The sequence below is a fragment of the Myxine glutinosa genome, chromosome 1, assembly GCF_964187855.1.
Source record: "Myxine glutinosa chromosome 1, kmMyxGlut1.1, whole genome shotgun sequence".
Lineage (NCBI taxonomy): Eukaryota > Metazoa > Chordata > Myxini > Myxiniformes > Myxinidae > Myxine > Myxine glutinosa.
Genome location: NC_136261.1, coordinates 258,975,901 through 258,994,560, shown reverse-complemented (window position 1 = coordinate 258,994,560; position 18,660 = coordinate 258,975,901). Strand labels below are relative to the sequence as shown.

At 41.7% G+C, this 18,660-nt stretch overlaps 1 protein-coding gene across 1 annotated transcript in view; it reads left to right on the top strand.

Moving 5' to 3' along the window:
- Positions 1-18,660, top strand: part of XPO5 (exportin 5) — a 169,973-nt gene that overhangs the window by 86,780 nt on the left and 64,533 nt on the right. Inside the window, exons 18-21 of the mRNA XM_078786248.1 lie at positions 1,244-1,440; positions 6,063-6,162; positions 9,075-9,256; positions 11,274-11,374. Of these exons, the coding sequence (XP_078642374.1) occupies positions 1,244-1,440; positions 6,063-6,162; positions 9,075-9,256; positions 11,274-11,374 (580 nt within the window). The remainder of the gene's footprint in view (positions 1-1,243; positions 1,441-6,062; positions 6,163-9,074; positions 9,257-11,273; positions 11,375-18,660) is intronic.

Sequence of the window (18,660 nt, the reverse complement as noted above, 5' to 3'; positions counted from 1 at the left end):
TATTTATGTGCTTTCCCAGTTTGCATGATACTATGCAAAATTAATATTTTCATATGGCCGCCACATACTGCTTAATATTTTATGTTACCATTGGATTCCTAGACCCTAAAAATGTAGGTGTAGGCACTGCAACCATTTAGATAGCTGTTCTAATTATGGAGATATTCATCAAAACAGGTCTGTTATGGAGGCCATCTTGGATTTCAAGATGGCTGCCATATACTATTGAATATTTTATGTTGCCATTGGATTCCTAGACCCTAAAAATGTAGGTATAGGCACTTCAACCATTTTGATATCTGTTCTAATTATGGAGATATTCATCAAAATAGGTCTTGTATGACGGCCATCTTGGATTTCAAGATGGCCGCCATATGGGGTGAAATTGGGGATGCCCCCTGGACTAAAAATCTTTCTTTTCGGGTATTCTAGCCATGTGCCAAGTTTCATGCTTTTAAGGGAAAAGGCACAATCGATCCGAATTTTTTAGCTAAGCCGCCTAGCTATTAGGGAAATGGATGACCGGAAAAACTGAAGAAGAAGCCCGCAGAGACGTCGATAATTTTATACGTGTAGAATGTAGAATTGTAGAATCTATATGTTCGATATATGTAGAATTGTAGATCATATTATGTTCATCGGTCATTCATTCGTATTTATAAAAAATATGAACAAATAATAGTTTTATTTAAATTTAAAAAATCTGATTGGAATTCAAAAATCTGATTTTTAATTATTTTTTTTTTTTAAACCTTGGACCCCGGGGGTGGCATTTTAAAGTTATTCAATCCAAATGATTTTTCAGTCACAAAGTTTTTACTACTAATCAAATAGATTCCTGGGGCGAGAGTATGAAAAATCCACACTTTATATTTTAGTGACACCCTAATATATAATTTATTAAGTGATTCTTCACCATTAAGTGGTTGGGCCAAAATGATATAAAGCACGGTATCTCAAAAAACCTACGGACGGATTCGTATGAAACTTTTTGGACAGATTGGATGCGTGGCAAGGACTAAATGATTCACTTTTGGTGAAGATTCAGATATGGCCTATCAGTGGGATGTAAAATATAAATAGTTCAGTCTGACGGAGGTATGCACTCCACCAAGTGCCATTCTAGTTTTCCACATCTTAATATGTTTGTTTTTGTGAAGCATATCAGTTGTTTAAAAACTATATGTAATTTTTCTCTGATGTAAGTTGCTCTCCTATTTTTCCACCCCTCCTTACCTGCCAGTGCCTGTTTGAGAATTTCTTCACTCGAGTGAAGGCCCTACATTTGGATGATCGTGTCAGTGGCCTTGAGAAATGTTCCCTCATGGAAGCCCTTGTTCTCATCAGCAACCATTTCCACAGCTACGATCGGCAGAAATCTTTCTTGGCAGACATCCTCACCACTGCTCAGTCCATCTGGCTCTCGGATGAGTGGCATAAGTCAGTGATGTACCCTGGGTGGGAAATGTTTGCAAGGAATTAGTTTGTTAAATGTGAGTGCAAGGAGTGGTAATAATATGGTTGAGATAGTGAAAGTGTTTTGGAATGAGTTAAAACGATTTGTTTTTTGTTTTGGAGGGGAGGGGGGAGAGTGGCAAGTTGGACAGCAATGTTGTGATTGGAATTATAATGTTCACCTCAACTGGGGTTGCTTTATTGGACATCTTATTTTTTTAAAGGGAGACCACATAGAGACTAGAGGGTTCAAGCCATCAGTGGCATGGCCCAAAATAGCACACAATAGCAATTCTGTTCAGCGTGCAACCATCCATAAAAAAGCATGCTTAATATTTGAATGCCTTGGTACAACATTCTGCACTAACGGTAGATTCTGCACTAACTGGTATTAAGTGTCAAAAATACACTGTAAACAGCCTCATTTTATTCCTAACCTGCAAATGGAGCATAACTATAACCAAGGAAAGTATGTTGGTGATAATTTTGCAGGTTTTCCACCCTTAATTAACAAACACAATTTTGGGTTTGCCATTCCACCTCATGCAAATGCATCTCATTTTGACCTGCCTTTTAAAGTGGTGTTTTGTAGCCATGATGGTGTTGTGCATGATTGCACACTGGTTTTATTTATTCTTCTTAAGTGTGCTCCAAGGCTGAACTCGGATGACATTGATCTTCAGCTTTCAATCCTCTCAATCAAGCATTGCTGTGTGCAGTTACTCTGTCCCCAGGTCTGTATCGTGCTTCAACATGTCAATGTAGTTGAGAGGTGGTCTACCCCTTTTCACCCTTCCGTGTTTATACGTCCAGAGTACAACATTGCAAGCCGGGTCGGTTTGTGGCAGTGGTAGTGGCAAGCATTCCTGAGACGACTTCTTCTAATTTTACCCGACAGACTTGGAAGGGAACGATAGAGTTTGTTATTTGTCCTTTGTTTCGACCAATGTACCTTGGAAGCTGAACAAATAAGGTTGAGTATAGCATCCATCAAGTCCCGTCTTGTGGATCACTGTGAGGGTCCGTGCTTCACTTCCATAAAACAGGACGGACTCGACTGTTGTAATGAACATGCATGCGCTGCTTGATACACCTATAATATTGACTTCCATATTCTTGAAAGTTGCAAGCTCTCCATGCAGTAGATTTCCTTTGTTTTGATATCCTGAGCATTTGTGTTTACCCAGGAACCAAGATAATTGAAGTCATCGACTGTCTTGAGTTTTATTGTATGAATTGATATGATTGAGTTTTATATGTGTGACTGCTTTTATAGCAGTCATTGCTTTTTGTCAGTTTAAAGAAAATTCATCCTTCTTCCTCATTCAACCACAGTGATGTCGTATGCCATATAATTTGGACAAGGTATCTCCAACCTTCTTTACTATCCGATGTCTCATGCTTTGTGTTTGATATACCCGAACTGCAAACTGTAAAACCTACACTGCAGTTTCTTTGCATTGCTGGGCATGTTCTTGTGAAGCAAGTGGTTCGTTTTCTACTTGGCTTTTGATGGGAAACTGTTTCCTGCATGTTGGTCACGAAAAGTACATCTTACACATGCTTTGTAAAAAAAAACAAACAAAAAAAAAAACATTCACCATTAACTCTCCAATTATGTCATTGTTTACGAAGGACGTTGTGAACTTCAAAACACTCTTCTTCGAATGATTATGGTGGATAATAGGGCATAATGAATATTAGGCTGAGTCTTTGCGTTGAGTCTTTCATTCATATTCATTCATTCTTTGCGTGGATAATAGGGCATAATGAATATTAGGCCGAGTCTTTGCATACTTCAATAAAAATATAATTTCCGACACATCCAATTGATTTTCCTGGGGAATGATGCACTGTAGCCTTGATGGTCTGAATCCATGGCTTTGATGCAACCACAATGATTCGCGACATATTCTATCCATGGCAATTGATCATTAATTTACTTTACGGAAGTTCAAACACACCATTGGCATGCACTATAAACAATAACTGAGGGTACATTTACAAACAATATAGTAATTTATTTAACGACTACATATGTATTCACATTTGTAATTCCCATTATTGATGCAAAATTTCAACAGGTTAATGGTTTCAAATGGGTGTATTTTAATTTTTTTTTGGGGGGGGGGGGGGGGGGGTAGTGGAGTGTGGTGTTGGGTGGGGGTTATACAGGCATGCACCAATTATATATATATATATACGTATATATATATATATATATATATATATATTATATATATATATATAAATGTGTATATATATATATACGTATATATATATATATATATATATATATATATATATATAATGTGTATATATATATATATATATATATATATATATATATATATATATATATATATATATATATATATATATATATACATACATACATACATACATACATACATACATACATACATACATACATACATACATACATACATACATACATACATACATACATACATATATAATCCATCACTCCAATGTCATGTAATTGGCCAGAAAGAGATCTTGGCTTTCCTCTGCGATTATGGCTATTTTAACAAAAGACACAAATGGACAGAGCAAAAACTGATGTATGGAGTTCCTTTCTCTTCTTGATCCTCTTTTTTTTCTTTCTTTTTTTTAAAAGATCATACTGGCAGTCTGAGTCTTTGAGCCAGCATTGATAGGCCAGATTGGCATAAGGGAGAAGTGAGGTGCAGCTCATGGTTTCTATAGCGAAAGATAGAAAAGTGATTATTTTACCAGGTTCATCCTGGCACACAGGATGCCGACTTGCAGTCTACCTTGCACAGCAGTTATGGAGGAAACACTGCCTGTGGTATCCACATTCATTTGGATTCTCACTTGCACACAGCTCTGGTTTCACGTGGTTGAGCACAGATGCTCCCCCCACTCCTGCTTTATCCAGTTCTGGCTTCAGCTTTGGCTTAAACATATACCAACTCCTCAGCCGCAGCACAATCCAAGGAAGCCTCTTAACCTTACTGTATGGGCTTTCACAAAACAGACGAGTGAAAGAGGCTTCTGGTCCACCAAAAGGATATTTTTTTCTATACCCGAGGCTCTTGTAAGAGCTAACACATGTAACATATAATAAAGGGGGGAGGAGGAGACAAGAGGGGAACAGAGGGAAACACAACACCAGGAGAGAACAGGGACATTGGGAGATCTGCGAAAGGGATAGGGCTGGGACACGATACACGGGATAGATAAACAAGATGGACACCACAAGGACTTTCAGGAAAGAAATCAGAATTTGAAGGAGGCGAATTTAGGATGGATTAATGGGGGAAGAATAGATAAAGGTTTTGGATGGGGAAAGATAGATGGTGTTGGACAGCTGTTTTTTTCAGATGTACATGTTTTCTCTCAGGCCCTTGCAGCATCTCCAGAATATGGCAGACTAGCTCATAGTTAAAGCTCTGAAATCTGATCGTTCCAATCCTCAAGACACTTTACTTGCTCTCTGTACTTCAACTAGTGGCTTTCAAAATATTTCTGATAACTTTTCAAGTGAAAAAATATTGTCCTTCTGTCTACATTTATAATTTAGTGCAATCTCCTGGTAGTTCCTTGAACCAAGATGAAGACTTTTGGCAAATGAGCATTTCTCATAAATATTCCTCTACTATGGAACTTGTCATACGTTAAAAAAAAAAAAATTATTGATTCTTTTTATTATTCCAATCTCTTTTAATCTTAAAGTGCAATGCGATTTTGTTTGATTTTAAAAGTGATTTCGACCAAAAAAATTGATTGATTCATATACAGATCTTTGTAACCATTTGAACAGTTTTTGTGCAAATAAACATAACATGCATATAAATCAAAAAAAAATTCTGCATTTTCCAAGGTTTTAATCACAATTTTTAGGTCATTTCATCTCGATTCTCGAAGAGATTTACTTGTAAAATGGGTCGTGATGTCCGGATGTCTGTCTGGTCGTCCATCAACTTTTTGCTATTTTTGCTACTCCTCCCTTACCACCCAACTTATTGTTCTGAAACTTGACATGCATACAAGCTAGTATCCCACACAATCCCTTGGACACAATCCCTCGGGGTGCGGTATTGCCTCCAGAAGCTTCGAATCCCTACCCGTCCCTTATTTACCACTAATTGCTCTGAAACTCGATAAAGCCCTTTTTCCTCAATGGCCTGCACAATAGCTCACACTTTGTTTTTGCTATTTCGGATTATGGGGGTGCCCAGAGGGAGTACTCCCTGAAACTTTGAATCACAACTCATCCCTCATTTACCAACCGATTGCTGTGAAACGGCCCTTCTATTCGATGGTCCGCAGGATCACTCATTCTTTTATTCTTCGATTTTGTATCGGGGGGGAGGGAGGGGCTTTCCAGGGGATCAGGGCAGCTCCCACGGAGGTCTTCCAGGGGATCAAGGCAGCTCCCACGAAAGTCTCCCAAAATCAGCAGAGGTCTGAACTACAACCTCAAGAGATGACAGTCAGCCAACTCGGGGATATTTATTAGAATATGCATTATATATGAATTATCTCTGGTTTTATAATTCATGTACAGTAGTTTTGTTTTTGAAGATCTATATTTTAAAAGTGCTTTTTCATTATTGCAGAGCTTTGTGGGATCCAGTTGAATTCATCTCATTTGTGGGGCTGGATCGTACTCCGATGCCAGACAACCGAGACGACCCCACAGGACCCCGTCGTGGACAGGTGTGAAAAAGTGTTTCCCTCTTTAAACATGAATGTTGCCGTTTTTTTACAGTGCTTTCAGAAAGTATTCACACCCCTAGACTTTTTCACATTTTGTTGTTACAGCCTGAATTTAAAATGGAGTAAATTGAGACTTTTTTGTCACTGATCTACACATGATACCCCATAATGTCAATGTGGAATTTGTTTTATTTTTTTTTTACAAAATTATTAAAATTGAAATACAGAAATGTCTAATTTACATAAGTATTCAAACCCCGAAGTCAGCACTTTATAGAAGCGCCTTTGGCAGCAATTACAGCTTTGAGTCTTCTTGTGTATGTCTGTATGGACACATTTATTTGGTTTGCACATCTGGATTTGGTGAGTTTCCCCCCATTCTTCCTTACAGATTTGCTGAAGCTCTGTCAAGTTGGATTGGGAGCATCAGTGAACAGCAATCTCCAAGTCATTCCACAGATTCTTAATGGGATTCAAGTCTGTGCTTTGGCTGGGCCACTCGAGGACTTTCACATTCTTGTTCTGAAGCCATTCCAGTGTTTTGGCTTTATGCTTGGAGTCAATGTCCTGTTGGAATGTAAATCTTCGTCGCAGTCTAAGGTCTTTTGCACTCTGAAGCAGGTTCTCCTCAAGGATTAGCTTGTATTTTGCTCCATTCAATATTCTCTCAATCTTTACAAGTCTCCCAATCCCTGCCACTGAAAAGCATCCCCGTAGCATGATGCTGCACCACCATACTTCACGATATGGATGGTGTTGTGTTAGATGGGCATTAGCTGTGCTGTGTTTCTGCCAGATGTAGTGCTTTGCATTGAAGCCCAATAATTCCATTTTCATCTCATCAGACCACAAAATATTTTGCCTCATGCTCTGAGTCTTTCACGTGCCTTTTTGCAAATTCCACACATGCTGTCAGGAGTGGCTTCTGTCTGGCCACTCTCCCATAAAGCCTATATTTGTGAAGTGCTGCAGGGAATGTTGTCCTTCTGGCAGTTTCTCCCATATCAGCCAATGAACTGTAGTTCTTTCATTCTTGCCCAGTTGCTCCGTTTGGTCGGATGGTCCACTCGAGGAAGAGTCTGGGTAGTTCCATATTCTTTCCATTTCCGAATGATTGAGATCCTTGTGCTCTTGGGAACTGTCAACATTCGAGAAATAGTTTTACACCTTTCCCCAGATTTATTCCTCCTCACAACTCCATCGCGTTCTACAGACAGTTCCTTGGATTTCATAGTATAGTTTCTGCTCTGACATGCACTGTCAACCGTGGGACCTTGTATAGAAAGGTGTGTTTCATTCTAAATTGTGTCCAATGAATTTAATTTGTCACAGGTGGAATCCAATCAAGTTGAAGAGACATCTCAAGGATGCTCAACAGAAATTGGATGCACCGAAGCCAATTTGCAGTGTCATAGCAATGGGGTTGAATACTTATTCAAAGACGTTCATATTTTCATTTATAATTATTTTGTAAAAAATTTCTAAAAAACAAAAATGATACTTTGACATTATCGGGTATTATGTGTTGATCAGTGCCAAACTATTCCAGTATAATCAATTTTTAATTTCTAAAGGCACTGTAAATATGTTGGATTTTACCTCATTTACAGTGCATTCAGAAAGTATTCAGACCCCTTCACTTTTTTCACATTTTGTTTTGTTGCAGCCTTATGCTGAAATCGTTTAAATTCATTTTTTCCCTCATCAATCGACACTCAATACCCCATAATGACAAAGAGAAAACAGGATTTTAAAAAGTTTTGCAAATTTATTAAAGAGAAAACACTGAAATATCACATTGACATAAGTATTCAGACCCTTTGCTATGACACTTGAAATTTAGCTCAGGTGCCTCCCATTTCTCTTGATCCTGTGTGGAGATGGGAGAAACTTCCAGGACAACCATCACTGCAACACTCCACTGATCTGGGCTTTATGGCAGAGTGGCCAGACGGAAGCCTCTCCTCGGTGAAAGACACATGAAAGCCTGCTTGGAGTTTGCAAAAAAGCACCGAAAGGACTCTCAGACTGTGAGAAACAAGATTCTGTGGTCTGATGAAACCAAGATTGAACTGTTTGGCTTCCGTCTGGCCACTCTGCCATAAAGCCCAGATCGGTGGAGTGTTGCAGTGATGGTTGTCCTTCTGGAAGTTTCTCCCATCTCCACACAGGATCTCTGGAGTTCAGCCAGTGACCATCGGGTTCTTGGTCACCTCTCTTACCAAGGCCCTTCTCCCCGGATTGCTCAGTTTGGCCGGGCGGCCAGCTCTAGGAAGAGTCCTGGTTGTTCCAAACTTCTTCCATTTAAGAATTATGGAGGCCACTGTGTTCTTGGGAACCTTCAATGCAGCAGAGATTTTTTTTGTGGGTTTCCCCAGATCTGTGCCTCGACACAATCCTGTCTCTGAGCTCTGCAGGCAGTTCCTTCGACCTCATGGCTTGGTTTTTGCTCTGATATGCATTGTCAGCTGTGAGACCTTATATAGACAGGTGTGTGCCTTTCCAAATAATGTCCAATCATTTGAATTTACCACAGGTGGACTCCAATCTTGGTGTAGAAACATCTTAAAGATGATCAAGAGAAATGGGAGGCACCTGAGCTAAATTTCAAGTGTCATAGCAAAGGGTATGAATACTTATGTAAATGTGATATTTCAGTTTTTTCTTTTTTATAAATTTGCAAAACTTTCTGAAATCCTGTTTTCTCTGTCATTATGTGCTATTGAGTGTAGATTGATGAGGGAAAAATGAATTTAAACGATTTCAGCATGAGGCTGAAACATAACAAAATGTGAAAAAAGTGAAGGGGTCTGAATACTTTCTGAATGCACTGTATTTGGTATAAACGAAGCTGCTTCCTCAACCACCATTTACATTCTGCATTTATGTTTCCCATCTCGTGTCTTCTGCAGCTAATCTACTGTGTTAACGTAATCCTCGGCGTGCTGAAGCGCTCGCGATGGCCTTCAAATATGGAAACTGCCCAGGCTGGTGGCTTTGTACTTTACGAAGCGGTGTCTGCCTTACCAGTTTTTCGGAATGCATGTATGGAGCAAGTGGGTCGCATGCTCGACGACCTTCTGGGTCTTGTCAGGTACAATGGTGTAATTTATGATGCTATGAAATCTTTCACTGCATTTTTTGTGAACAAAATCTCAGGTTTTGGTTTTATAAGATAAGGTTTTGACCAAAGTCTTTCATGATCTGGTGCCATGAGCATCGCTCTTGTAGAGAAAAAAACAAAGGTGACTTTCCTTCCTGTCCGTTGGAGACCAGCTCTTTCCTTCCTGCCCGTTGGAGACCAGCTCTTTCCTTCCTGCCCGTTGGAGACCAGCTCTTTCCTTCCTGTCCATTGGAGACCAGCTCTTTCCTTCCTGCCCATTGGAGACCAGCTCTTTCTTTCCTGCCCATTGGAGACCAGCTCTTTCCTTCCTGCCCATTGGAGACCAGCTCTTTACTTCCTGTCCATTGGAGACCAGCTCTTTCTTTCCTGTCCATTGGAGACCAGCTCTTTCCTTCCTGTCCATTGGAGACCAGCTCTTTACTTCCTGTCCATTGGAGACCAGCTCTTTCTTTCCTGTCCATTGGAGACCAGCTCTTTCCTTCCTGCCCATTGGAGACCAGCTCTTACCTTCCTGCCCATTGGAGACCAGCTCTTTCCTTCCTGCCCATTGGAGACCAGTTCTTTCCTTCCTGCCCATTGGAGACGAGCTCTTTCCTTCCTGCCCGTTGGAGACGAGCTCTTTCCTTCCTGCCCGTTGGAGACGAGCTCTTTCCTTCCTGCCCGTTGGAGACGAGCTCTTTCCTTCCTGCCCGTTGGAGACGAGCTCTTTCCTTCCTGTCCTTTGGAGACCAGCTCTTTCTTTCCTGTCCATTGGAGACGAGCTCTTTCTTTCCTGTCCATTGGAGACCAGCTCTTTCTTTCCTGTCCATTGGAGACCAGCTCTTTCTTTCCTGTCCATTGGAGACCAGCTCTTTCTTTCCTGTCCATTGGAGACCAGCTCTTTCTTTCCTGTCCATTGGAGACCAGCTCTTTCTTTCCTGTCCATTGGAGACCAGCTCTTTCTTTCCTGTCCATTGGAGACCAGCTCTTTCTTTCCTGTCCATTGGAGACCAGCTCTTTCTTTCCTGTCCAATGGAGACCAGCTCTTTCCTTCCTGCCCATTGGAGACCAGCTCTTACCTTCCTGCCCATTGGAGACCAGCTCTTTCCTTCCTGCCCATTCGAGACAAGCTCTTTCCTTCCTGCCCATTCGAGACCAGCAATGGTTTGGGTTGAAGAGGCTTTCTTTGACATACATAATACATATTGTTATTTCTTCTTACTTCATTCTCTATCCAACCTCTTTTCAGTTTTCTTTCTCCCCCCCCCCCCTCCCCCTTTTCTTATTTTCTTATTGCACATCGTTCTTATTTCCTCCCTCTTTCTTTTCCTCTTAATTATCCTTCCTTTCTCCACCACCCACTCATCTTGCCACCAAAGCTGGATGGAGGTTGCTTTCAGGCCTATTTGTCTGTCTGTCTATTTGTCCATGAGGAGGATAGCTCAAAAAGTTATGGACAGATTCGGATGAAATGGGGAGTTCGGATATGTGACAAGGACGAAATTATTAAATTTTGGCGAATATCTGGATCCGAATCCGAACACGAGAATTTTTAAAGTAATTATTCACCATTGAAAGAAAGATAGGGCCAAAAACTATATATAGCACGGTCTCAAAAAGTTGTGGACAGATTTGGACAAAACTTGGTGGACAGGGTTGGGTGTGCGACAAGGTCGAATTGTCCCTGCAATGCAGATTTAGTGAAAAGGGAACCAGGTTATTTGGTAGGGCAACCTCATGTATGTCCACCTTCCCCTCCCCTGCCTTTTCCATTGAGCAAATTTGACAAAACAATTACGAGCATGTTCTGTAACTCCCTATTCTTGAAGTGATGGTGCTGTTTTCCTTCTCCAACATATGATTTTGTTGAATGAATCGTCTTATGTTTAACAAGTAAGTGATATATTGCATTGGACTGTTTTTTTTTTGTTTTTTTTTAAATAGTCTTATCCACAGCTGCTGTAATGCTGAAGAGCTTTTTACCTTTCAAACTCTTCCCCCTCTGCAGGACATATCACTGTCTTTGGCTCACGGAGAATCAAGCGCACGTCTCTGAAGACTATCGCCTCGCTTTCACCATCATGGAGGTGGAAAAGTACACTGCATTGGGTGAGGCAGGGTTCATTATTTATTGTAGGCGAAGGGCTTTGATTAAATGCTGATGCAGGTGGCAAATTGCATGTACAGTAGTGGCCAAAAATATTGGCACCCTTGCACTTTTTTCAGATAAGTCACAATTTTCTCAAAAATAAGTTGAAATGGACAAAAGTATTTGATCTCCACAATTCTTCATTTCACTGTTAATATTACAGAACCTTTGTTACCCTCGCAGGAGGAGAGGGTATTGCATTTCGGTCCGTTTGTCTGTTTCTTTGTTTGTTTGTCCGCACAGAATAAATATGATTTTCTCGGGAACCATTGGTCCGATTGACAGGAAATTTCCTCCATAGGTGCAACTCCACCTGCAGATTTTTTAATGATAATTATGACGTCATAGATCACGTGGTATGGGCGCCATGTTGGGAAAACCGAAAAACATTGCACCTCTATATCTCCAAAAGCGCCACATAGAAAAAATTGAGACATTGCTCATTGTAAAGAACTCTCCATGGGGAATAAAATATGTTAATGATGATGTCATAGGTGCCTCCATTATGACGTCATAATTCGACAAGTACAAAACTTCATCCTCAAGATGAAATTTCTTGAGCGCCGTGTCGGCATAAACTGGTGGAGGAAAAAAAATGATGTCATTGGTCACGTGGTTCAACCGCCACATTTGTTTTTAACACAAAAGCCTTAAAAACCACTGAAAACACATCCTGGCGAGAGTCTACAATCTCCGATTGCTCTTTCTTGTTTTTGATTCAGAACTTGATATATCCTTTTAAATCAGAAAATATAAATAAATGACATGGACAAAATTATTGACAACCTACATTTCATATTTGGTAGCACAACCTTTGGACAAAATAACTGCAGTCAAGTGCTTCCTATAGCCATGAATGAGCTTCCTGCACCTCTCTAATGGCAGTTTGGCCCACTCTTCTTGTGCAAACTGCTCCAGTTCTCCCAGATTTGAAGGATGCCTTCTCCCAACTGCTGTTTTCAGATCTCCCCACAGGTGTTCAATGGGATTTCGATCTGGACTCATTGCTAGCCACTTCAGAGCAGTCCAGCGTTTTGTCTTTAACCATTCCTGGGTGCTTTTTGAAGTGTGTTTGGGGTCATTGTCCTGCTGCAAGATCCATGACCTTCGACGGAGACCTAGTTTTCTGACACTGTGTTGAACATTGTGCTCCAAAATGCCTTGGTAATCTCCTGATTTCATGATGCCATGCATACATTCATGGCACCCAGTGCCAGAGGCAGCACAGCATCCCCAAAACATCACTGCAACTCCTCCATGTTTGACTGTAGGGAAGGTGTTCTTTTCTTTGAAGGCTTCATTTTGTTTTATGTAACCATAGAGTTGATGTGCCTTACCTAAAAGCTCTAATTTGGTATCATCTGTCCACAGAAGGATTTGGGCTTGTTCAGGTGTTTTGGCAATCTCCAGTCAGGCTTTCTTACTTCTCTCTCAGCAGTGGGGTCTTCCTCGGTGTCCTACCATAGAACACCCTTTCATTGAGTTGGCGACGGATGGTGCGACTTGAAACTGTCGTACCTTGTGTCTGAAGGTCAGCTTGAATCTGTTTGGCAGCTGATTGAGGTGCTCTCTCAACCATTAAAACAATCGTTGCTCCAATCTTCGATCAAGATCTCTCTTGCGGCCATGTCCATGGAGGTTGGCTACAGTGTCATGGGCCTTAAACTTCCTGATAACATTGCGTATAGTGGACACAGGAACATCAAGGTCTCTGAAGATTGACTTGTAGCCTTGAGATTGTCCATGCTTGGCTACAATCTTGTGTCTGCCGTCCGCAGCCAATTCTCTGGTTTTCTTTCTTTTCTACAAGCTCATTGTGGTACACAACAACAACAACAACAACAACAACAACAACAACAGAATGACTCCTTTTCTCCATCGAAACTAGTTGAATGATTGATTTTTATATTGCAGACACCTGAAATTCACCACAGGTGAGTTCAATTCCAAAGTAAAGGGGAATCACCTGCTTGAAATCGAATTATTTCTCAACTTCTTTAAGGTGCCAATAAAATTGTCTGGGCCATTTTCGGAGTTCTGTGTGGAATAAGCGAAGATTTCGTGGGTTTTTTTCAGCTTTTTTGTTTTGTTGCACTGCAAACCAAAGAAGTACATATGTGGATACCAAAATATTTTTCAATTTCAACAATTTTCTCCATTTCAAAATGTTTCATTATTTGAAAAAAGTGCAAGGGTGCCAATATTTCTGGCCACGACTGTCGTTGTTAATTCCAGCATAAAACTAGTGGTCTGTGTTGGTGGCGCTTTATACTTCGTCTGAGCAAAATAGGTCCTCCGAACCTTGAAGCCTGAAACATTAGCGTTGCGTAATCGATCCCTCGGTGGATAACTAACCATTTTATTATTTGCTAAATTACATGAACGTTCATTTTTAGGTCATCATCATGATTATCGAAGAGATTAACTTATAAAATGGGTCATGATGTTCAGATGTCTGTCCTTCCATCCGTCCGTCCGGCCATTCACTTTTTGCTATTTTTGCTACTCCTCCCTTATAACCTGGCTGATTGTTCTTAAACTTGACACATGAATACAAGACAGTATCCAGCACAATCACTCAACCTTTGATTTCCAACCGATTTCTCTGAAACCCGATACAGCCCTTCTTCTCAATGGTCTCCAGGATAGCTCAGTCTTACATTTTTTGTATCGAGCGGTTTCCAGAGGGATCCCCCAAAATCAGCGGACATCTGAACTACAACCTCAAGAGATGACAATCGGCCCACTCGGGGCTATTTTTGGATAACATTTGGGTGTCATTCTGTCATTGAGCATTTAACATTTACCATTGAGCTTCAGTGTGTCTGTCGAGGCCATAACATTTTTATTAATTGAGCTTTTATCATCATGTCTTCTACAAACCTTTATTATGAGAATATGGAAAACACAGAAATACTAAAATATGCAATTTGGTGTCTGTGCGATACATTCGGCTGTTACTTATCCAATCTCAAACAAACTTGACAGGAGGACAGGCTTATTTTTGTCCCCCGTCGCACAGCGTAGCGAAAGGGGGACTATGGCTTTCCCCTCCGTCCGTCCGTGCGTGCGTGCGTGCGAGCGTGCGTGTTTGCGTGCGGGCGTGCGTGTTCGCGTGTGGGCATGCGTAAGTGAAGGACCGCATTCAAATTTGGTGTGTGGGTGCAACCCACGTCAAAATCCAAGATGGCCGCCGCCATGTATATCTGATGCCATGTATGTCTGAACCTTGAGAGATGAATATCTTGAAAAATAACCGAAGTACCAACTTATAATCTGGTGTGTGGGTGTATCTCGGCATAACAAAGAAGCCTATTTAAAATTGGGTCGCCACGTCAAAATCCAAGATGGCCGCCGCCCTGTATGTCTGATGCCATGTATGTCTGAACCTTGTGAGATGAATATCTTGAAAAATAAGTGAAGTAGCAACGTCTAATTTGGTGTGTGGGTGTATCTCGGCATAAGGAAGAAGGCTTTTGAAAATTGGGTCGCCACGTCAAAATCCAAGATGGCCGCCGCCATGTATGTCTGAACATTGTGAGCGGCATATCTTGAAAAATAAGCAAAGTACCAACTTCTAATCTGGTGTGTGGGTGTATCTAGGCATAAGGAAGAAGGCTATTGAAAATTGGGTCGCCACGTCAAAATCCAAGATGGCCGCCGCCATGTATGTCTGAACATTGTGAGCGAAATATCGCGAAAAATAAGCGAAGTACCAACTTCTAATCTGGTGTGTGGGTGTATCTCGGCATAACAAAGAAGCCTATTTAAAATTGGGTCGCCACGTCAAAATCCAAGATGGCCGCCGCCATGTATGTCTGATGCCATGTATGTCTGAACCTTGTGAGATGAATATCTTGAAAAATAAGCGTTGTAACAACTTCTAATCTGGTGTGTGGGTGTATCTAGGCACAAGCAAGAACGCTATTTAAAATTGGGTCGCCACGTCAAAATCCAAGATGGCCGCCGCCATGTATGTCTGAAACTTGAGCGAAATATCTCGAAAGATAAGCGAAGTACCAACTTCTAATCTGGTGTGGCTGCATCTAGGCACAAGGAAGAACGCTGTTTAAAATTGGGTCGCCACGTCAAAACCCAAGATGGCCGCCGCCATGTATGTCTGAACCTTGTGAGATGAATATCTTGAAAAATAAGCGAAGTACCATCTTCTAATTTGGTGTGTGGGTGTATCTGGGCATAAGGAAAAACGCTATTGTAAATTGGGTCGCCACGTCAAAATCCAAGATGGCCGCCACCATATATATGTCTGAACTTTGTGAGTGAAATATCTTGAAAAATAAGCAAAGTACCAACTTCTAATCTGGTGTGTGTGTATCTCGGCACAAGGAAGAAGACTATTGAAAATTGGGTCACCACGTCAAAATCCAAGATGACCGCCGCCATGTATGTCTGAACCTTGTGAGCGGAATATCTTGAAAAATAAGCCAAGTACCAACTTCTAATCTGGTGTGTGGGTGTATCTCGGCATAAGGAAGAACGCCACTGAAAATTGGGTCGCCACGTCAAAATCCAAGATGGCCACCTCCATGTATGTCTGAACCTTGTGAGAGAAATATCATATCATAGCATGTTTTCTGCGTCTTCCACTTTGTCAACTCATATCACTTCACCGACGGGGGACCTAGGCGTAACGCTTGTTCAAGATATTTCGCTCACAATGTTCAGACATATATATGGTGGCGGCCATCTTGGATTTTGACGTGGCGACCCAATTTCCAATAGCGTTCTTCCTTATGCCGAGATACACCCACACACCAAATTAGAAGTTGGTACTTCGCTTATTTTTCAAGATATTCATCTCACAAGGTTCAGACATACATGGCGGCGGCCATCTTGGTTTTTTGACGTGGCGACCCAATTTTCAATAGCATTCTTCCTTGTGCCTAGATACACCCACACACCAGATTAGAAGTTGGTACTTCGCTTATTTTTCAAGATATTCAGACATACATGGCATCAGACATACATGGCAGTGGCCATCTTGGATTTTGACGTGGGTTGCACCCACACACCAAATTCGAATGCGGGACTTCGCTTATGCACGCACGCACGTACGGACGGACACACGGACGGAGGGGAAAACCATAGTCCCCCTTTTGCTCCGCGTTGCGACGGGGGACAATAACTGGAGGAGAATGCGGCTTCGCCCTGAATCTATGCCGCTCACCGTCGGGAGTCCCTCCTTTGTTTTCTATCGGTCGGGTCTTCTCCTCGAACAGGGTGACCGGCACGGACGTGTCGACCGTGAGCTGGCTTGTGTGCCGAGTGGCTCCGCGGCCCGCTTCACCACGGCGTGCTTTACCCAATGTGTCCGAGCAGTTTCACCGGTGGTCGTGTCGTTTCGTCTGTGACAAACGAATGAGCTCAGGGTTCCGTGAACCCGGTCGCCCCGGGGATCGACGCTCGCCTCCTAGTCATAAGCATGCCCCGTCTTTCCTCGAGCGGCCGAAGTTGCTTGCTTCTTTTTTTTTGGACGATGCGATATACGCAGAAACGACAACGTACAGGCAGGCATTTGCAAATCCATGCACATGTGCACATGAACACGTCGATCGGTTCGTCGACGCCGGATGCCGGTGAGGTGCCCGACGAGGCACCCCAGCTCGAGGCATGACACGGTCACGGTCGTCCGAGCTGGCCTCGTCGTCACGTTTCGCCGTTGCCACGTTGCGTTGGTTGTTTTACACAGTAAAGGAACCTTTACACAGTAATGGAATAATCACAAAAATAACAGCGAAAGGCAAAGCAAGCACGCGACCACAGCACAGGACAAAATGCATATGGCGTCGCCTTTGTTTTGAATGAGAACCAGCAGCTACGTGTACGTATGCGTACATTTTAAAAATATTTTAATGTGCCGCTTATTTTTATTGTATTTTATATTGTTTTTTTAGCTTCTTTTATTGTTAATTTTTATGTACTATTTTATTTATTTTAAATATATTTTTTCCACGTCCTCCTATTATGATGTCGGAGTGATGTAAAGTCGCACATAATGACGTTCGCTGAACTGAAATTTACTCTGTAAGAGTGGCGTAAAGTCGGATTTGACGTAGGTCGAAATGGCGTAAAACGGGGTATTGCTGTATTAAGTTCTCAATCAAAAACAAAGGTTCTGTAATATTAACAGTGAAATAAAGAATTGTGGAGACCAAATATTTTTGTCAATTTCAACTTTTTTGTAGAGAAAATTGTGTTATTTGAAAAAACTACAAGGATGCCAATATTTTTGGCCATGACTGTGTGTGTGTGTGTGTGTGTGTGTGTGTGTGTGTGTGTGTGTGTGTGTGTGTGTGTGTGTATATATATATACTGTATATATATATATATATATATATATATATATATATATATATATATATATATATATATATAGCAATACCCAGGCCTTCGTCATTAATTGGTTCCATAAGCCGTGACGTAACTCAGTTTTTGACGTAAACCGGGCGTAATGCCTTAAAATGAAGATAAACACCGTAACCATGCAGCATTGATGTTAGGCACTGCCTGGTAGATGTTATAGTTTTTCCAAAACTGCCGGATGTTGATGCCTTCCTCCTCCGACGTTGCATCGACAGCCTGACGAAGAGTGCGGTGGAGATAGTAGCGCTTAAAAAGCGCTATCACACCCTGGTCCATAAGCTGGATGAGCTATGTGGTGTTGAGTGGCAAGTACACCACCTTCGCATTGGGGTCAAAATCACCGAGGTTAGTGGGATGGCCAGGTGCATTGTCCAAAATCAGCAGCAATTTAAATTGAATTTTCTTCTCTCGACAATAGCTCTTGACAGCCGGGATGAAATGAATGATGAACCATTTTTCAAAAATTATGACGGTTGCCCATGCCTTCATATTATTCATCCAAATGATGGGAAGAGATGCCTTTGGGATGTTCTTAAGTGCCCAGGGGTTCGCCGCATGATACACCAAGAGTGGCTTCAGCTTGAAGTCGCCGGTGCAATTACCCCCAAGCATTAGCGTTAGCCTGGCATGGTCTTCTCCTCCTTCGAGATAAAGGATCTGTCGGGCATCCTCTTCCAAAAAAGGCCCGTTTCGTCGACGTTGAAGATCTGCTCGGGCAAGAATCCCTCGTCCTCAATGATCTTCTTCAATGTGGCAGGAAATTCCTCGGCGGCTACGGTGTCGGCAGCTGTGGCTTCACCCTGAATCTTGACGTTGTGCAAGCGGAAGCGCCGTTTAAAGCGTGCAAACCATCGAGAGCTTG